Source organism: Melanerpes formicivorus, unplaced genomic scaffold (assembly GCF_026170545.1).
Source record: "Melanerpes formicivorus ecotype bairdi unplaced genomic scaffold, bMelFor1.0.p_v2 SCAF_5, whole genome shotgun sequence".
NCBI lineage: Eukaryota > Metazoa > Chordata > Aves > Piciformes > Picidae > Melanerpes > Melanerpes formicivorus.
Window position 1 is genome coordinate 13,391,277 of NW_027142357.1, and position 22,020 is coordinate 13,413,296.

The window sequence follows — 22,020 nt, forward strand, 5'->3', positions numbered from 1 at the left end:
TCATATGCAATAACTCCTCCTATGCTAGTTTGTCTGCAACTTGTTAATTTCTTTACTTACAAAAACATTTCCATGCAAATTACTTTCTGTGTAACCCTACCTCTCCCAAACACTTCCTTCATTCACAGTTTTGGTTCACGAATTAAATTAGATCTAGAAAGACTTAACTAAAGATGGAAAATGCACAGTAAAAATTTTTTAACATTCTATCCACAATCACTTACAAACCCACACATAAGGGACACTCCATGGTAAGTATTAAAATGAACAGGCACGAGCTAGGAGAAGCCTTGAAAATCATTTTCTGTCAGAACAAAACCAAGTTCAAAACTAACCCCTAAAAGTAAACCCCACACCTGACTGAAAAAAACCCAGCTAACCTGACAAAAATCAAACGCAAACTAAGACCAAAATAGACAACAAAATATACCACTAAAAAAAGCCCTCAATACAAATTTTGGAATAGGACTGCAGACATTATGCTGGGAAAGATCACTGTCTTGCCTACAAAGAAAAGAAATGCATGCAGAAATAGTTCTAAATATATGAACTGTAGATTCTATACAGCTTCCCATTTTTCTGCTGTAGAACCAATAGAAAGAAATGTCTATTACATTTTGAAAATAACCATTAAAAATAAAAAGTCCTCTATCAATTCTAGACCAACACATCCACAAACTCTTAAATGACTGGAATCTTCAAATGTATCTGAATTTAATTAAGTTATAGCTAAAATTATGCCATATTGCTGGGTTTTTTTTTTAATGATACAGTAAGAATACAAAGTTTCAACATAAACTTTGAAAATGCCAGATAAAGGTTCGTGAGCACTATGATATATTCCTCTGCTGTATGATGCCTTAAATTTGATACGTGTGAATCATATGTATCAGTCATATTTAAGATGTATGGTTTTCAAGGATAAATTTAATTCTGACTCAAATTCTGGTCTTGCTTTTCCAACAGAAGTTCCTAGTCTTTAAAAGGCAAAACTGAACAACAAATATAGTTACATGAAACATCTACTGTGATCTCACCACTACTCATCAAGACAACACGACTTCAAGACAGCACAGATTTCTGCCGCTTGTTTTAATAGAATATACAAGACAGTTGAGCCCTGCACACAAAACATGAAGCCACATTCAGAGGCTGCTTGCTCTTCACAGGTAAAGTGATGCAAAGTAGCATCAAGAATCCAGAAACATAACATCTGCTTCAACTTTCAGAATCAGAACTGCTCAGTCTATTACCCATCTTTAATACTTCCAACTGTTACTTTACAGAGAATAACTCTTATTCCATGTCATGCAACACAGTATTATTTCAGTGTCAGTAATTTTCAATTTCACATTTCTTTACTGGAGGTTTGAGAAGGGGGTTAAGAACTGCAAAGAACAATCTCATGAAATGAGAAGAAAAACACAACTATTTTGTGAATAGACAAATTCAGATCAGAATTTTCTCATGTAAGTAGTAACATATGTTCTGACCATCTTACTTCTGTACAACACAATCTATTAAGAGATACCTTAACATCAGCTATCCATTGATTAAGGTGGCTGTGCTACAAAAATTGATGCTCGTGACCAATCCTGCTAACTTCACTAGGATTCTCCCAGATTAAGGGCCTGTTTCCTTCACAGAAAACAGGCAAAGAAACAGTACACCTAAAGAATTAAGTTATTTTTAATCATCTTATTAGAAGCTCTCATGGAATTCTGGATCGGTTTAGTATAGTTGGCATTCTATGGCCTACCACATGGAAGTATATTCTACTTCTCTGTGAAATAACTGTATGAGAATTAAAACATTTGTAAATGTGAACTAGTGCAACAACTACATTAGTTTCCTCTTTTGTCTCGGTATGAGTTTAAGAAATAATCTTCACAGTTGAATATTTAAACACAACCCATATTGTATACACAGTTGTTATTCCTCTAATGTTAAACCAATATTAGAATAGAACAAGAGACTGATCAGTCATAAGGACTAGATAATATTTTAATGTGAAGTGGTTAAATTTCAATATATTTCTAAAACAATGGGGAGCATTACGTTCCTAAAGAATATGGGGGTGTTTCCTGGGGGGACATGTCATTGATTGCTTTTTGTGTGTTTTTTAATCCAAAATTTTAAGGGGGGGGGGGAGGGGGGCCAGAACATTACATTACTAAAGAGATTATATGCAATGCAAATCCAGCACAAACAACTTAACCAGATCTTTTATGCACCCTGTTAGGAAAGACGTTCCACATTATTTTTCGCTTATTTAAGCTACAGAATTAAGTGCCCCAATACCCCAGCCTTCTATAGACACAGCCTTGATGACTTCAGTTGAAATGCACAGCCCTATTATAGAATTAACCAGGTTGGAAAAGACCGTCGAGATCATAGAGTCCAACCTATCATCCAACACCATCTAATCAACTAAACCATGGCACCAAATGCCCCATCCAGTCTCTTCTTAAACACCTCCAGTGATGGTGACTCCACCACCTCCCTGGGCAGCCCGTTCCAATGGGCAGTCACTCTTTCTGTGAAGAAATTCTTCCTAGCATCCAGCCTAAACCTCCCCTGGCACAGCTTGAGATGGTGTCCTCTTGTTCCGGTGCTGGTTGCCTGGGAGAAGAGATCAACCCTCACCTGGCTACAACCTCCCTTCAAGTAGTTGTAGACAGCAAGGTGGTCTCCTCTGAGCCTCCTCTTCTCCAGGATAAGCAACCCTGGCTCTCCTCACAGGGCTTGTGCTCCAAACCCCTCCCCAGCTTTTTTGCTCTCCTCTGGACACCTTCCAGCAACTCAACATCTTTCCTAAACTGAGGGACCCAGAAGTGGACACAGGACTCAAAGTGTGGCCTAACCAGTGCTGAGTAAAGGGGCACAATGACTTCCCTGCTCCTGCTGGCCACACTATTCCTGATACAGGCCAGGATGCCATTGGCCTTCTTGGCTGCCTGGGCACACTGCTGGCTCATGTTCAGCCTACTATCAACCGGTACCCCCAGGTCCCTTTCTGCCTGGCTGCTCTCCAGCCACTCTGACCTCAGCCTGTAGCACTGCATGGGGTTGTTGTGGCCAATGTGTAGGACCCAGCGCTTAGATGTGTTAAATCTCATGCCCTTGGACTTTGCCCATCTGTCCAGCCTGGCAAGGTCCCTCTGCAGAGATCTCCTACCTTCTAACAGATCCACACCAGCCCCCAGCTTGGTATCATCTGCAAATTTACTGATAAAGGACTCAATACCCTCACCCTGATCATCAGTAAAGATACTGAATAGGATGGGGCCCAACACTGACCCCTGGGGGATGCCACTAGTGCCTGGCTGCCAGCTGGATGTGGCACCATTCACTACCACCCTCTGGGCTCGGCCCTCCAGCCAGTTTCCAACCCAGCACAGAGTGCTGCTGTCCAACCCACGAGCTGACAGCTTGGCCAGGAGTTTGCTGTGAGGGACAGTATCAAAGGCCTTGCTGAGGTCCAGGTAGACCATAACCACAGCCGTCCTCTCATCCATCAGGTGGGTCACCTGATCATAGGAGGCAATCAGGTTGGTCCGGCAGGACCTGCCCTTCCTAAATCCATGCTGGCTGGGCCTCATCCCTTGGCCATCCTGTAAGTGCTGTGTGATTGCACTCAAGATGACCTGTTCCGTAATCTTGCCTGGCACCGAGGTCAGGCTGACAGGCCTGTAATTCCCTGGCTCATCCAACTGGCCCTTCTCCTGGATGGGCACCACGATGGCCAGCTTCCAGACATCTGGAACCACTCCAGTGAGCCAGGACTGATGAAAAATGATGGAGAGCGGCTCAACCAGCTCATCTGCCAGCTCTCTCAGCACCCTAGGATGGATGCCATTCAGTGCTTGGACTTGTGGGGATCCAAGTGGCTAAGCAGGTCTCTAACTACTTCCTCCTGGATTACACGGGAACTATACTGCTTCCTGACTCCATCCACCCAATCAGGAGGCCATATGTCTGGAAGACAACCTATCCTGCTATTAAAAATTGAGGCAAAGAAGGTGTTAAGTACCTCTGCCTTTTCCTCATCTTTAGTTACAATATTCCCCTCCACGTTCACTAAGGAGTGGAAGTTGTCCTTGCCCCTCCTCTTGCCATTAATACATTTATAGAAGGATTTTTTGTTGCCCTTCACAGCAGTGGTGAGTTTAAGCTCTAAATGGGCTTTTGCCTCTCTAGTTTCTTCCTGCACGACCTAGCAACATCATTAAACATTTCATGGGTTACCTCACCTTCCTTCCAAAGATGATACACCCTCTTTTTGTCCCTTCATTTGCTCAGAAGTTCACTGCCCAACCAGCCTGGCCATCTAACCAGCTGGCCATCTATTCCCCCTCTCCAAGGCAATAGAAACAAGAGAGAGATAGTAAATGTGTACTATTATTTTCATGTGTATTTTCCACTCAAAGCCAGAACAAAATGAAAAGCCTTTTGTGAAATATTGCTGTAACATACATTCAGAAAGCACGAATCTTGAAGGATTACAACTTTACAGGCAACTCTGAAAAATCCGTGCAGCTGTCTTCATGCATACCCTTCTGCCAGTTTGTTTGGTATGGAGAGAAGAATGGCATTTATTTATACATAGTCAATTTTACAGCATTCTAGGTTTTAAAACATATTTTCTTGCACTCAAAAAAACACCAGCAGAAATTCTCACCAAGGACTCAACGTTCTAAACTTCAGCTATTTTTACATAACCTCACCCATACAAAGAGGTTTTGTTTGTAATACTAAATAGGTTTCCTGATAAAAACAAACTTAAAATGCAGTTGGTAGAACAGTGTTTTTCCTTACTTCAAGTCTCTCAAGTGTATTTTCCTTTGGAAAAAGACCAGAGACAGCCTTATAGACAAACATGTCAAAGAGTTATACTATTGTTTTCTGCAACATTACTCATCAGCAGAAAATTCTAAATATTATGTCTAATTTAAACAGAAATACATCCATATGAACTATGCTAAACATAAACAGTTTCCTTAAGCTTTCACAGGTAAGCCACTGTCTATCTAGGTGACAGTTATGATCTTATATCTATTTCATTAGTTACATTTATAATACAGCAAATTCGGTTAATTCTCTTCACTGTCCAAAGTTTTTTAATCAAAGTCTGAGTTTAACTGAACAGCCTGTTAAAACTGTAACTCTTCCCATAGAATTGTGCTGATAAGAATCAGCAGCATTTACTGGTTCAGGTACCAGGCACCTGAAATTGTTAGATTATACTTTTTGATGTAATATATTCATCTAAACACCCTTCGTATAGCAAGCTTCACAAAACACGTGAAGTCTTTCAAGGGCAAGTTAGGTGGCTGAGGAATACCAAGGTTACTGGAATGCTGACAGTGAAACTGCATAGAGAACTGATTAACTTCCCAAAATGTAAGGCTGATCAGTTATACAGCCGAAACAAAGAAACCTCAAACCTCCACAACAAGAGCAATAAAAAAAACCCCAACACACAGAGTCCAAATGTGACTACTTCAACACTTAACATTTCTGAACAAAAAACAAATCTAGACCTAACACCTCAGTACTTGCAGTTATATAAAGATTTGCAAGATGACTATGCAATAATTATTTTTCATCGAAGAGAAGTGGGAGCTTTGTGCCTTTTGCTTAGCTGTCAGCTATCCAATTCACACTGAAAAGACTTCTGTAATAATTTTTTAACTATTTAATTTCCTAATTGGTTCTGTTAAATTTTAATACTTAAAACCAAGGAATAAGATTGCAATTTCAAACATTCTCCCACAATAAAAAAGTAAATGCTAATAAAAACATTAATGCAATGCAGATGAATAAACATTTAGAATTTACTTATAGCAATACTATGCATTTCAGAAATGCTATGAAGTCTGTGTTTACAGAGACAATGACACAATCTATTAAAAATCAACACATTACTAAAGAAGAATGCCCCTAGAGTTTATAGAAATAGCCATAACATAACTGCTACTGGAATTTTGCATGATGCCAGTACGCCCAGGAAAAATATTTTGTCTGTCAAAAGCTACTCAATTAAATATGAATTTGAATTACCTCAAAACTTCATACAGCTGAGAACTCTTTAAATAATAATTAAGGTTTCTTAATTAGCATAACAACGTCCATTTCAGATCTGTTCCCTCATCTGTCACAAGATCAGAAACTTGTTGTCAAAAAAAAGCCATCAAATACAGTGTCTGCTAGGTTCCAATAATGGGAATGTCATTAGTAGAGAAGAGCAGTTCACCAGCAAGACCCATATGCATTTCCACCAGTTAAACGTGGTAAAGTTCCTAGAAAAACCTTTGAGTTAAAATGACAAGCAGCAGTGAATCATAGAATGGTAGGGGTTGGAAGGGACCTTTGGGTATCACCTAGTCCAACCCTCCTGCTAAGATAGTTATGCCTGAAGTGCTTAAGAAGCTCTTTCCAAGCAGCTGGCCCTGACAAAAAGGTTACTTTAAAGCTTTCTTCAACATATATCAAACTTCAATTTATCAGATGAAATGAACATCTAGAGGCATTCTCCTCTTATGTTTTCTTGAACTTCCTTCTACTTTCCCTATATTGAGTTCAGTGTTCTGTCTTTAGCACAGAGATACACCTGCAAGTCTAAGAAAAAGAGAAGAGATTAAAAAACAAAATAAAACACAAACAAACCAACCTTTGAACATTTGGCTAATTATATGTTGCCAAATAAAGTGAAGCAGGGACACTCAATACCCCATGACGATCGGCACAATATTTGATTACACAATTTCAGCAGCATCAATGCCAATTAGTATTAGCCACTGACCCCTAACTCGGTTTGGAATCCATCTGCAGATCTCGTGCACAACAAATGTGAGACCCCACTCTCGCACATTTGTTTTTCTGCCTTAATATCATGAGTTTTACTCAATTTAAATACTGAAGTAGCTTTAAAAAGGGGGGTAAAATTATTAATAGTTTATGTATAAATATTATGATGGAATTTATTAGAGCATCTCCACTAATTTTCTCAGAGTTCAAGTTTTGGCTAACTTGGCACATGAAAAACTAGACAAAAAATGCTAACACTTTAATTAAAAAGATAAATTAATGCAGTAGTTTTTAGTTTTACCATGTTAACTGCAAAAATTAACTCCAAAACCCCTAGCAGTCCTGTAGCTAACTGAAAGGATTTAATCTATACAGAGGAAAAAAGTAAAGCATGCACTCTGTCAAAGAGTTTAGCATAGTGATTTCTGGAATAGAAGATATGCATGTATAATGCAGCTGCCATTGGGATGATTTAAATACCCAGATGCCTCAGAAATATTTTCCTATGGCTGAAGTGACTGTAACAATCCAACAGAGTTTAGTATCTGTATGTACAAAAAATGATTGCATACAGGTTTTCACCACTTATACAGAAAAAGTGCACATTCTGTGAGGGTAGCAGTTATTCTCACTAGGTCTACTAAACATCTTAAAGAACTATTCCAAGCCCAGTCAACACCTGCACAAGCAAAAAGATATCTCAGTTACTTCTGCAACTGATCCTTTGGAGACTCACGGACAATAAACTGCCTAAACTGTTCATATTCCATCAATCAACTTGACAGACTGGGCAAATATACAGGGGGAATTAATGCCTAATGATTATGGCAAAAATAGGGAGGGAAAAAAAAAAAAGGTCTTTTATTCCCCTTCTCTCCCAAAGAAACAAAAAGAAAGCTAGAAGCTCTCTTAAACTGCAGCGGGTCCAGAGGAAGGCCACAAAAGTATCAGAAGGCTGGGGCATCTCTCCTCTAGGAACAGGCTACAATAGTTGGGACCGTTCAGCCTGGTGTAAAGAAGGCTTTGGGGAGACCTTGTATCAACCTTCCAGTACCTGAAGGGGGCCTACAAGAAAGATGGGGAGAAACATTTTACTAGGGCTTCTTGTGATAGGATGAAAGGGTATGGTTCAAGCTTGAGAAAGATAGATTTTAACTGGATATTAGAAAGAAATTCTTTGTAATTAGGGTAGTGAGACACTGGAAGAGGTTGCCCAGGGAGTTTGTACCCCTCCCTGGAGGTGTTTAAGGCCAGACTGAAGAGGCCCTGAGCAACCTGGTCAAGTGGAAGGTGTCCCTGCCCATGATTGGAACTAGATGATCCTTAAGAGGCCTTTCAACTCAAACAATTGTGTAATTCTATACTACAGATACAGAGGCCTCTCAAACTCATCTGGTGTTTATAGCAACCTGGGTAAAGGCAAAGTTTAAGATTCACATCAAACAGAAGAAGCCTTGGCAGGTGCACAAAGGTAAGCCAACAGCAAAGGTACCAGTCTGCTACCAGCCATCCTGTTCACTGAAGAATCATGAAATGCATGTGACAATTACATCTTAAAGGAAGGGTTGCCAACACAAACTATCTGAAAATAAATGGCACAGAAATACAGTTTATGAATTCTCAGCCTAAATTCAGTCAGTATTTTAGGTATTTCTTCTCTACTTTCATCCAACAGCCTCCAACCCAAGATTCTCATCTCTCTTTGCATTTCCATAGGTAAATAGTTAAAGAGATTTTCATTAAACTCTTTGCTACTTTGACATGGAGAAATTTGCACTGCAACCTGCTAAGCTTATGTGAATTAAGCTATCAGAATGGCTCATGTCAAGTCTGACAAAACCAGTACTTCATTCTGTCAAGAAATTACCCTAAATATAGTTTAGTAACTTCAGAAATTTAAGGATGCTACTCTCTGAAACTACTGCAGAGGCAAAATTGAAGAGAGACCATCAAGTATCATGGTCTGTCAGTTATGTAATCATCAAATAGAACGAACATATAGCTAACAATCTACAAGCAGTTTGGGGAGCTCAGCAATTTTGCCTGATGTCTGTTGTAGGCTAAGAACAAGAAAAAAAGCAACTTACAAGCAATAAAAACCCATGCACAGAAGGAACTAGTGATTTTACTATTACATGTCTAAACACCTCTTACTCTCTTGAGCGTCTGTATTTAGCTCATGTCTCTATGCTATTCCAGCTCAGCTGAACATCTTACAAAAAAGCAATGGAAAGTTCTCTACTGACACACAGAGAAATATGAGCTTTGGCTAGGATAAATCCTTTGTCAGCATGCCTTACATTTCCATGTAAAAGGGCACATTATTATTACTTAACAATGTCCCAAATCACTACTTATGTAATTAACTATGGTAAATGGAGTTTAACCAGTCATTTGTCTGTCTTACTGCTGGTAACTAAAATATCAAGAGTTTGAAATCCTATTAGCATCACCTCTTAGTTATAACTACAAACACATACTAGTTTTGTCTACTAAAGTTCAGTTTTATGTGTTTTAGCAATGCAACATGGTTACAACAGAAGCCTGGAAGTTCACGTTAACCTTAATTTTGCAGAAGAAAATCTTAGCATTGACTTCAGCTGTGTCAGAAGCATGAAAATTTTAATCTGTTAAAACTTAGATGTCATATAACCACACTGATCAAGTGATCTGACATCTTTTATTAAGTTACATACAGGTACTAAAACCCAGTGTAACAATCAAGTTAAGGTTGCTTTCTTAAACTGTTATTTTGAATTGCATGTGTGTTTCCAACCATTAAGGAAAAAAGACAACAGTCAGATGCAGAAGCATCAAATATTTTTCAAAAAAGTAAACCCCTAATTTGGAGTAATAGAGAAATATCAAGACTTCTCCTCCTTGTCTCACTCTGATGACACACACTAGGATGCTTGATAAATTGCTTAATCTACCCTCTCCATAGCTAAGCTTACATAAAAGTCTGAAACCTGTCTCATATAAAATATTGACCCTCCTGTGGGTCAAGCATGATGTTGCTACCATACTGACTAAAGCAGACAGTAGAATCATCAGTGTAGCCTACACATGAGACAGATAAGATTACAGGATATGGGATCTTCACAAAGTTCTTGCTTAAAAAATAATAAATATAAATTCTAGCTAATTTGTTTTCACATGCAAAAAATATCATACTTAAACTAAAAAGACAAGCTAGCTTTAAGGCATTTCTGAAACAAAATTTGCTATACTTATACCCACATGCCACCAAAATCTTGTGCCTAGAGTATTTAGGAAAGTTGCTTGAAAAGTTACTAGAAACTTCTTCAGAATTTTGTTTTAATCAAGTTTTCTACCTTTTGGTCCTTTGCTGAATCAGTACAGAGGCAGGCATGCAGAGGGGCTGCTCTCTAGCCTCACCTGAAGTTTAAGATATTCTTAACCGTAAAGGAGACAGAAAGTGCAAGGCAGAAAATAAAGAAATTAAGGCAGGGGGGGAGGAAGAAAGGCAAGCAAATTTTACACAATCCATCTCGTTACCTTTCAACCCAGAATCTTCTCAAATGAACGGCCATAAAAAGCACAACCATTTTTACAAACTTTCTGTCTTTCCAGAGAGATCTAGAATAACTCTCCCAGCCCAAACACAGGTCTAGGCTGTTCAAAAGAGGGAAGGAATACCCTAAATACAATTACATTTTAAATTCATAAACTGCTAATCATCTGAAATGGAAATAGAAAAAAAACCAACATCCCTGAAGTATCAACACTGCCCTGCGTGAATCAGCAACCTACAGTCACGCAGCCTGCACAAGTGTCCACATCATGCATCTCACTAAAATACAATTCAGAGGAACAGTAAGGTATACCTATTTGAAGAACTCATGAACCATACATAATGCAGACACCACCAAAAGCTACCTAACCAGTTCAGTTTTCTGAAGGATCACAGTAATTAAAATACAGACAAGGTAAGATTAGCTAAGTTATGGAGATTACACAGAAGAACACAGATGTAGCATTTCTGAACTGCAAAATTCAATGTTCATCAAACATCTGGAGAACTTAAACAATATAAAATTTTACTAACTACTCTGACCTGTAGAAAAAACAGAAGGGGGGGGGGGGGGGGGGGAGAGCAGAGTATGCAGAAAGAAACAATTCCTGGCAGAATGTTTTAACAGGTACAAACTGCTCCAATCAACTCCATCAGCTCAACAGTATTACACAGCCAAGGAATGTGGCATTTTTCCAAGAAACAATATTCAGTATGGAGAGAAAACTACATAGACAAATAATGAGATTACCACTTTGCAATAGTTATTTACCTGACATTTCACTTCACTACCCTACTGGAATCTCCTTCCAGAAGTCTCTGGCTATTTTCATGCAAAAGGAAGTTAATAAATTTGAACCACAAAATACATATTGCTCAACAGAATCATACCATGAGGTCAAAGTGGCAGATCCGACACAGGCAGCGGGCCACAGGGACAAGATGGACTGCCTTAAAGGCCCATCTGAAGAGCAGAAAACAATCAAGGGAAGACTGAAAAAGTGAGTCACCAATGACAATTATCTTTTACAAATCATCTGAATTGTGATTATTAATAAAACCTCTATTTAAGTAGACAGCCATCAGTGATTGTTATTCTCATTAGCATTTTCAACTAGAATCTGTAGTATGAGAAACACATGATTTCATGAGAAAAAGGTATCTCATGGTGACAGATTAAAGCTAGTGTGGAATTCAGTCTAATCCTCCAAGAGGGTAAATGAGATCCAAATTACTCTATGGAGGCATTAAATTGAAGATGCAGATTAGTTAAAAATTAGTCACCCTAGTTTGTTAGACAAGTAAGTTCGATGATCACATACTAGTCTAAAAATGTTAATTAACATAAATGTCACACAACATCTGTAGCACACCATTTATATCTCCAAGGAAAGTGGAATATAAACAAGCCAGTGTCCAAATTCATTATATTTGACAGAAAAATGTAATACCAACAGAAGAATGACTAATGGTCACACAGTAATTTTCCTTACAAAATTGGTAGTATTACGGACATTTGATAGCACGCCAGAAGAGTTTTCAAACCGTGCCTTATTGTACACAGTCTTTGATCAAGGTCTTTGTGGTTTCTGCTCTGTGGTATTACTGGCAATAAGGAATTTTGCTTTATAGTAGGGGTTTTCTGTATTTTATTTTATCAGAAGTGCCATCTATCTCTTGACCCTGTATTTCAAGTTTAGAAACTGAAGTCAGAATTCTATCCAAAAAGGAAATCGAGTCACTCCACATATCTGTCCTGTGAGTAAAGCTGAAAAAAATTTTTATATTACCCTGTCCTGTTATTAGAAGCATGAATTATCCAAGAAAAGATGCAGAAAGAAAAATTAACCAGCTTGCTGTTTTATCTACAGTTAGTTACACACGCACAAACTCTGAATAGTTTCTTACTCTGAAAAAAACATTGCACCAATCTGGACACACACTGAAATACAAAATATTTTACTTAAGCATAAGGAAAAAAAAAAAAATCTGTAGTGTGTTTAAAGACTAGAAAAAGCTACCCAGAGAGGTTGTGGACTCTGTCTTTGGAGATACTCAAAATCAAACTGGACAATGTCCTGCCCTATCTCTCCCTGCTTTAAGCAAATAGGTTGAACTACAGGATCACCAGAGGTCCCCTTCAACCTCAAACATCCTGCAATTTTAAAACATTTCTGCTTCTGCAAACATGACAGAGAAAATAACAGATCATTTGGATAACACTCAACACTTAAAATCTTTCTCAAAGTCGTCATCTCTATCTTGTAGTTATCTTCACAGCCTACATGGAATGTCTTAACAATTTACACTACTCAGAAGTTAGTATTTCCTTGAACACAGCTCTGCACAAAATTTTGTCTACTCCAAACAAAACACTGAGGAAAACAGCATCAAGTAAATAAATAATTACTTCTCACAGCTATTCTATTTGGAAATTAAACTAAACTGAAGTAACAATTCAAAGTGTACAGTTAATGACTGTCTCTTCTCAAATCAATTTCCCCTGAAAAGAGTAAAAGGACTTCTTAGGATTATTCCTGTGACACAGATGTCCTTTACCAGGAGTCAGCTAGAAAAGCCTCCAGTTTCACTTTCTGATATTAATTCACACCTTAATACAATGGAACAATAACAAAATTAAAATAATAAAATCTAAAATTATTTTCCTGCCAAGTGTCTTTAGCCTTTAAAGGACAAACTGCTTCAGAAAGAGCCAAACAGCTCTGTCCTTTCTCATAAAGAAAACAAAGTATCACATGAAGTTCTCAGGTAACAGGTTCAAAACAGAACAGAGGAATTACTTATTCACACAATACATGAAGCATGGTGCTTACTGACAGAAAACACGGTAGAGGAAAAAGCCATACACAGGGTCAGAAGTTGTTAAAAGTTAAATATATCTGTGGAATAAAAATCCATACAAACCATCAACCCTACTGACAGCCTGGGAGAGCTGACCTAAGGAGTAACCTTATATGCTTGCCTAAAAGTGTAAGGAAAAAAAGCACATACTGTCAAGTACTGCTTGGCTGTGCAAGACAAACAGGACTTGAAACCGTGGTCCTGTCACACAACAGGATTCCAGAGCTTTAGGCTTCAAGGAAGAACAGTAGATTAACCCAGTATGGCTGTTCCTGTGAAGAATGGTCTCTGGGCTGCTAAAAAAGCCCCAAACCAAGCCAAACAGAAGGAAACCACGACTCTTGCTTTAGCACATCACTTCTCCACAACAGGTGAAACAGTGGTTTGAGATTGTGATACTATCCATAAAATGTTTAGCAAATAATATAATTTTCTTCCCAACCTCTCATAGCCTTTAAAAAAAAACATTCAAAGAAACCAAGATGGACTAAAGAAGGACCTAAAGTAATGTGCAATATCAGGAAGAGATGACACAGTATTTAAGTAGCTAAAATATATATTAAGATATTGAGCAAAAAAAATCCACAAACCTAAACCCCTAAAACAATCCCAGAACCCTTTTTTACCTTCTCAAAGCTGGAAATATTTCAAGTCACTCTTAGGCACACAGTTCTCTACTTCAGAAAAAAACAATTTAAGAGCATACCACTAAACACTGTTCAGTACTGGAGAGAATATTATATGCACAGGCAGAGGAAAGAAGTACCCATAATGTATCTCACAATCTGTTAATCCAGAATGCATATCAACACATATTTCTAGAAACATGGTCTTTTGAAAAGGCTATTCAAAAAACCTTCCTCTAACCTAGCAACATAATATTATTAGTAATATTATTAGTAGTAAAACTTAACAAGCACAGCTGGATATATGCTAACCTAATTATACCCTAGTACACTATCTTTTTAGTATTACCACAACAACAAGTAGTACCAAAAAAAAGGCAACTGAATAAACCATGAAAAGTACTGATTATTTGTAGATGGGAGTCACAACAACCTTCCCTTCCTAAAAAACATTCAGCATTTTTTGTTATCAAGAGCTCTTATGTACTTGGGCAGAGGGAAACAGCTACCCAAAACCTTGTCAAACCTTGAAAGCAGTAGCATATTTGAAGACAAATCTTGCCGACTGCACTCCTCTGCTACAATTCTGTTTGACTGCAATAGGTCACACAAAGTCAACATTCTGTGATCAGAACTGAACATTCATGTTGACAGATATACCAGTAAAGTATGGCTTCATGCATAAATTATCAAGTCTAGCTTCCAAGCACCGTGAAAAAAAAACAAAAACCCAAAAAAATTCAATAAAAAAGGATCCAAATAAAACCAGAACTTCTCTTTTATTTTCTTTAAAAACAAATACCCACACTGTCCAGTGTCTCACACATCTGTGTGTCACTGGAATTTTTTGATGAGGAAAATATTAATATTCCACAGCAACACCAGACTCAGAACACAAATACCCTTTAACTTTCAGTCACAGTAAGAGACACAAAATTCTTCACAGGTATGACAGAATGTCATCAGATTAAGATTTAGGCATCTCACAAATAAAGACCCCTCCTGCAATTCCACCCCACAGAGATAGACAGATATACACACAAAACAAATGTGACTCCTCTAAGCCTTTTAGACTTACCTCTCAGTGAAAAACATTCAATGCTGAAACCAGAGGCAGTCTGGATTAAACAGATGGCACTCTATTTAGAACAGTTTTAACATTAATAACACAATAATGTTATTCCTCCTGAAGCTCATTTCATGTGTTCCAAATATCCCTATAAAAAAAAAAACCTGAAACCCAGAAGCAGCTTTACATCAGGATATTAAGAAAAAGGCACTACATTCTGTCCTAAAATTCTGCCAGCATCATGCTATAAACCACTGTTTATTCCCACTCTTATAAGAGCATCAAAATCAATATAACATTGTGTAATCAATACATAACATGTATTCTGCTATAAGAAAACAGCCTTAGCATATTATCTACAATTATGGAATAATGTCTTTGTAAGTCACTGACTGTATAGTTAACTTTTATCAGTTTCTTTTTGGATGAAGAGGACTCAGTCTTGAGGAACATAAAAAATTATTTAATTATCTATATATGAACACAATCAACACTTCACATTACATAGCCAGGACATGCAAAACGCCGAGCTCCCCAGAGACAGGTACTCGACGGAACCAAGCAATCACCTCACTCGAGAAGCAGGTGTCAAAGAGAATTCCTAACTTTCACTTACCTTTTAATGCAGTCCCATGATTTCAGGACGTCTCTCCACGTCGCCTACGAAAACAAACAGCGATGCTTTTTTAAGACACATCCACTGAAAATCAGAAGTCTGCTTCTGGTGCCAAGTCGGGCTTGCAACCACCTCCGAATTCCCCAACTTCTTCCCCTGACGAGGTGAACCCCAAAGGCAGGCAACGAGAGGGCACTGTCCCGGGCCCTGCCGCCGCTCTGCTACTTTCGGTCGTCAGGGCTGGGGGCGCGCGGGCCCGGGGCTTACATAACCGCTGGGTGCGGGAATGTTTCCCCCCGTCCGCCCCTCTGCGGTGCCTGGGGACTCGTCGTCTACGAGGAGAAGGAAAGGGAAAGGACAGGCGAAGGTGAAGGTGAGGGCGAGGCCGAGCGCAGCTCTCTGCACCCCGGCAAGCAGCGGCGGCAATGGCACGAGAACAGGGGGGACGGGGGACAACGGCTCGCGCCCCCGCACGCGCAGACCTTGCCGGCTTCCGTCCCTGCTCGCGCACCCAGCGACGACCGGCAGGCAATGAGCAACCAGTGAAGAGAAAGAAGGGAAAGGAGTAGGATCCTTCCTGCTACCCCAGTCCTGATGCTGGTTCAGGCCCCGCCCGCTACCACAACTCAACGGCTCCGGTACTGACTACTATTGCCGCCACCCCCTCAATCTCTTCTCCTCCGCTGCCACCTCCAACTACTGCCAACTCCGCACCTCAACAACGCACCTACCCATTGGGCCGCTCCCTCCCCCAATAAGCTCTGCACTTATTGGACACTTTCTCTTCTGCGTCCCTCCTCACTCCCCTAGACTAGTTCCTCCAGCAGAGTCAGTGGCGTCGTTCTTTGTGCGGGACTTGCCTCTTTAAACGGCGACAGGAGTGCTGCAAGCAGCCGTGGGCTGGGCAGCAGCCTTGTTGCTTTTGCACCTTCGCCGAGGCAGTGGGAAGTACCGGAACAAAAGCTTCCCGGAACTCTACTGGCTGGCTGCGCTTCCTGTAGTGGCTGGTCTTGGCGCCGACTTCCGCTACCGGGTGGCGGTTGCGTCCTGAAAGAGGGTCACGGAGCGGACAGGTACTGAGGGCCCGTCCGTGGGAGGTGAGGGTGGGCGGACGGGCTCAGGAGTACTCTGCGTCCTGCATGTGCTGCTGCCCGCCTCAGGAGTGTCTGTGTGTGGGGGCTTTGGAAAGGGAGGCGGTGGCGGCAGTGCCTGCTGTGCGGGCTGTGCCTCGGAGCCGCAGTGGCCTTGTCTAGCTGCCGTGGGCCTTCGGACACCGTTAGGGTGACAGCCGCTGTGCCACTCTTAGCGGGCTATGGCGCTGACGCAGCGCGGGCCCTCCTCGTCGTCCCCTGCTCCCAGGCCAGGCACCCTTTCGGCCCTATTTTTCCCAATTTTGCTGGCGGAGAGTGGACGGCTGGTGCTGCAGTGCAGCCCTTTGGCCGTGGCGTGTGGGCGCATAACATGTCTTGTAGAAAGGTAAACATGGGTAGAAGAGAGGTCTGGGGGTTTTATGGCAGGGAGTAGACTCGGGTCTAATTTGGAGCGAGGTTTTCAGGTAACGATGGCATTGGAACTCTAGAGGTTCTCTTCTGCAAGATAATCCTTTTCGCTTGCCTCCACATCATGACATCTTCAAGAGCTGCCAGCTTTGAAGCTGTGTTCTTGGCACTATCACGTTCCAGTCAACTCTCTTAAAAATTAAGGACGTTAACCTGTTCTTTACAATCAGGTATGTGTTAAAATAGGAAATCTTAGCTCAAAGGATCATCTCTTTGTGGAAGTAGACATAAAACCCACCATTATTTTCTTCCAGTCCTTCATGAGATCACTTCCAATCTGTCTGGATCAATGTTTTTAATGTAAACCTTAATGTTTTCATAGTTCTATCAACAGTGTATCAAAATAAAGAATATATTTTGAAGCTTCATTAAATGACTAGTAAGATGTAACCCTTGTTAATTCATCCTGTACCCATTTATCACCACAGTTATGTTTGGTTGTATTGAAGGCAACTTAAAAGGAGCTGAGGAGCCAAGTCTTTGTTTTTCTTATGCTTTTCTTAGAAGCTTGGTGACCATAGAGTTGCATACCTAAATTAGTAATTTCCAAAGCAAACTCTGAGCTTTTTGATGTACTCTCCAAAGCCTGCAAGTTGTCAGGCCCCACTATTGCTGAAGTGTATTTGTAGATGTTGGAAATAATTATTTTTCTGACACTATTTTCTAGCACTGAAAGTTTACATAGCTGCTTCATGAATATATGCTTCATAGTGTTATTGATTTAACACAGTAACACTTAAGTCTGCACAGTATGCCTTATTGTGCTGCATTTCCAACTTCTGAAATGCAGCATAACGTCTTTTAGCTCTTTGTTCTACAGTGTGCTGTGTACAATGTAAAAGACGCTTCATGTAAGGTATTATGTGCTTTGAATACTTCTTGTAACCTGTTTTTTCTGTACAGGGTACTCTTTGCAAGTGTGTGAAAATAAGCTGCTACTCTATGAGAAATAAAAAACTTACCTTTTCTTGTAGGTATGGGGCATGGAAGTGAACATGGCCATGGGCATGGCCATGGCAAAATGGAACTCCCTGACTACAGGCAATGGAAAGTAGAGGGTACTCCACTAGAGAGGGTCCAGGAAATGCTAGCTAAGCGGGGTCTGAAGGATCCATGGGCTCGGTAAGTGCAGGAGCCTTAAAAATAATCCTGATATATTGTCCTGTAGCATCAGCTGGACCTTGTCATTGCAGATTTTTCTTTCTCCACTGACCTTGTTTTATTGTTTTGGTTTCATTTTTCTTCCAGTAATGAAGCCTGGAGATACATGGGTGGCTTTGCAAAACCTGTCACTTTAACAGAAGTCTTTACTAGGGGACTCAAGTGGGGATTTGCAGCTTTTGTCATAGCTCTTGGCATTGAATACACACTGTTCCCTCCAAAGAAGAATGGAGGCCATCACTGAAGATCAAATATGACAGGTTGTTATTTACTCACTACTAAACTGAAATGCATGTAAAACCAATGCTTACTCTGTACTTATAATATGGATATTAAAGTCTACCACAGACAAAAGCATGTTTCTTTGATTTTTACTATACTTCTGTGGAAGGAGTAAAAAAAAACATAGCCAGAGTGATTTATGTAACTTCAGTCTGGGGAAAGCAAACAAGATATGCATATGCTCTTGGGCTTGCTGTACCATGCTCTTTAGAGCAGGGGAAGCTATCAGCTCATTCAACCCCTGCCAATTTCTATTAAATGAAATTGAGCAACTATGTTGCTTTTAAGAGAAAAACATGTATTGATTACAGGTTTAATAATTACTTGCTGGTCAGGGGTAATTTATGACTTGTTGTTTCTTGAAAGTGTTAATTTGTTACTATTCATTCTTGTCTCTCTAAATAGAAAGAGCTATTGCCTTCAACCTTTCAAAAGTACCCAAAACTGCCTCAAAGTACATTAAGTATCAAAGCTTATAGTTAATCATATTGAAGAGCTAATTAATTTAGCAGATGCTGTGCACCAAAATCTGCTTTGTCCTGCCCAGAAATTAAAAATTATATTGCTGCCACATTTTCTAAGCAAAGTAGAATGTTTTACTTGGTAGTAACTGCACCTTATCGTACTTTGAATTCCAAGGTACTGGAGTGTAATGTGGAAAAAAGAGAACAATTGCTTTTTAAAAACTTGTCCTGGCATATTAAGGTCTAAGCTTGTAGTAGTACATTTAATAATCTCTTTTAAATGTTCTGATTTTTTTTTTTTTTCTTTAAATTATCTAACAGCTTCTGGAGTGCTTAAAAAAATGCCTGGAGTAAGACTTACAGGAGAAAAGGGCCTGTTGATAGTATATGTCCTCTGTAGCACTAGGAATTAGAATTGGCTGAGTATTGTAAAATTTTTTTATGCAATTACAAACATAAGCTCACTAGGGTATGCTATGTCACTTTTCAATCCAAATGACAGGATATGTAAGCAGAAGAACAAAATTAGACAAGGAAGAAACTTAAAATGTTACTAGACAATTACACAGTCAAGAAACTAAACTTTTAAGCAATCGTGTCACAAATTGCAGGTTTGCAAAAACCTTGAAGATTCTACCAAAACCTAAATAAAATATATTTTATATATATAATTACACACAACCTTTTTGAAGAAGATTGTAAGAGTTTTAATTTTAGAGCCAGTTGACATCTGCTCTGGTGGGAGTGCATCTATACTGTTCAGTAGTCTTGTCATCTTTGTACAATGTTGCTTAAGGCCCTGTTCATAGGGCAAATATTTGTTTTACTAAATTTTTCTTGCCTAATTCTTTCTCAAGCTTCTCTATGCAATTGCATCATTCCCTGAAAAACAAATGAACCTACTGTGTAAGGTCTGTTGCACAAAATATTTCCTTGTTGTCCCTTAGGCAATCCTGCTCAAAATACACATTTTCAAAGGCTAGTATTCCCTGTTTGTTTTCTACCTGGATCCAAGGCAAAACTTCTGAATTTTAGCTGGTTGTTCACAAACCCAACAATTTTGGCATTGCATGCAGTATTGGTGACTGCTACATGTAAGATACGTGCTTCTCACTTCAGCAGCTCTTTGCAATTTTAATTTTGTGTGCTAACTCCCTGCCCCTCCCACCAGTTGGAGAAGCATAACCCTTAAAAAAATCCCTTCTTGCTGTCCCATTTAATTTCCTGTTGGGAAAGTCTGTTTTCATGTTCTTCTATATGTATACTTCACGTTGGGTTTTTTGGTATGTTCTATATTCAGTTCTTCAGTCTGAGGTAAAGTTGCTGCAGGATCTTGTGGAGTTAAGTCCTTTACAATGTAAGCCTGCCACTTCACTGATGCAGCAGCCAGTTCTGTTAAAAATCAAGAATTCTAGTAACACTAGAAGAGAGAGCCATACATGAACACAGTTTTAAGTTACTGTCATTTGGCTGCTACATAAACAAATGCATTCCTTGATATTTTGTTTTCAAACAGATAGTTTTGTTTATCAAGACAGACTTGTATCATATATGGAAAAAGTTAAGACAATCAAAATCTGATGTATTCTATTTTAAGCCACAGTTTCCAGAAAACTTACATATGCAGGCAAGCAGTCTGAATTTCTATAGATGATCCACTTTGAAGATTTAACAAATTAATACATAAGTACTGCCTTGTGTAGGGAAGATCGTAAGAGACAGCCTTACCAACATTCTACATAAGCAAATACACTGGGCACATTCACTGTTAAGACTAGAGCAGTTTACATAAAAGTCATGAATTTATTAATTCAGGAGGTATTGCTCAAAGGTTTAATAGCCAGATGTCAGCCTCTGCCCTAAAGACTGCCTTAATTTATGAAGAACATGTTTTGCAATAGTGCAAAATATAAAAATATCACATTGTTACATATACAATACAAAGATTTTTGTTTCACATCTATTGTAATACCAATCTTGCCTGGGCATGGACTATTTTTTGTGCATTAAGAGTATCCAACCTGTCTTCACCTGTGGAAAAGGAATATATGAGATTTTATTATCACAGTCAAGAAGCTCTTTCTTAAATTCTGAAAAACAGAATAGATGATGCTCCTTTTTTTTTTTTTTTAATGCAGGTGGAAACCCCATCTGCATTGGTAGTCAAGGAGCTATTTCTGCTCACTGGAAAGATACTGGGGATTACTCTCTTGTTCTTGCTAAAGCTACCTATACTATTTACATCATTAGCACAACCTTCCAAATTTACATGTTACAGAGTTAAAGCAGCTAAGTGAGCATAATACAACTACTATATGGTCAGACTACATTGAATATTTCTGAAATTCCTATTTCAGAGTGTAACAGAATAACTGAGGCAGTTGTAGTTGGTAGTTTTGAGAGTTCAACACAGTCTGATATTTAAGCTACCTCACAATTAGATGTTTGCTAGATCAGCATTTATAGACTTCACATCAAAGCAAGTTTATTTTCTGTGTGCAACTAATTGAAGTTAGAAGTGTTTGCTTCAAAGGGTTTTACAAGAAATGTACTTGGGACCCATGTCTGTCTTCCACTTGTTTACTGATTTCGTCATGGGTATCAAAATGTGTAGACTTAAGTAAACTGTTTTACATGCAAGCCAGAGAATTGATGTTATGGATGCTCTATACAGTCCCTATCATCAGTTGTATGCCAAATATAAGTATGAAAATATAAAAGACAATCCTTTTACCATTGTTCCAATGAAATACATAGCATAAAAGACAAGTTTATTGTGTTTTAGGAGGCATAAATTCTTCAAGACTTTTTTGTTTTATACAACCAAGAGAATCTAAAAAATGAAACATATCAACCCTATTATGAAAACATATGTCCAAGACAGAGTTTTATATCCTAAATCCTCTAAATAGAAAGAATTAGGAAAAACAGCAAACAACACACACAACTCAGAAATGTGTAAGAATATGAAAACTGCTTAATAAGCTTACAAAAAATAGGCAAATTGGGGGAAAAGTAGAATAAGTAAGTGGTCAA

The 22,020-nt window shown here is 39.1% G+C and overlaps 2 protein-coding genes across 13 annotated transcripts in view; one reads left to right on the forward strand and one right to left on the reverse strand.

The window, feature by feature from the left end:
• The window catches only part of LOC137441182 (hyccin 2), a 74,121-nt gene extending 57,706 nt beyond the window's left edge, over window positions 1-16,415 (reverse strand). For 3 of the 11 annotated variants that reach the window (XM_068138254.1, XM_068138244.1, XM_068138247.1), the window contains exons 1-2: window positions 16,001-16,415; window positions 15,519-15,562 (exon numbers count right to left, since the gene is read on the reverse strand). The gene's annotated coding sequence lies outside the window, so the exon portion shown is untranslated. The other 8 variants (XM_068138245.1, XM_068138248.1, XM_068138251.1 and 5 more) reach the window with 7 other exon arrangements.
• An 85-nt stretch (window positions 16,416-16,500) lies between these two features.
• NDUFB3 (NADH:ubiquinone oxidoreductase subunit B3) lies at window positions 16,501-18,592 on the forward strand. 2 transcript variants are annotated; one of them, XM_068138273.1, is made up of 4 exons: window positions 16,501-16,591; window positions 17,156-17,247; window positions 18,052-18,199; window positions 18,326-18,592. In XM_068138273.1, the coding sequence occupies exons 3-4, from the start codon at window positions 18,054-18,056 to the stop codon at window positions 18,480-18,482; spliced, it is 303 nt and encodes a 100-aa protein (XP_067994374.1). In that variant the 5' UTR covers window positions 16,501-16,591; window positions 17,156-17,247; window positions 18,052-18,053; the 3' UTR covers window positions 18,483-18,592. The 2 variants fall into 2 exon arrangements, with proteins under 2 accessions (XP_067994374.1, XP_067994375.1); XM_068138274.1 differs by lacking the exon at window positions 17,156-17,247 and having other exon boundaries at window positions 16,508-16,591.
• Window positions 18,593-22,020: the final 3,428 nt, after the last annotated feature.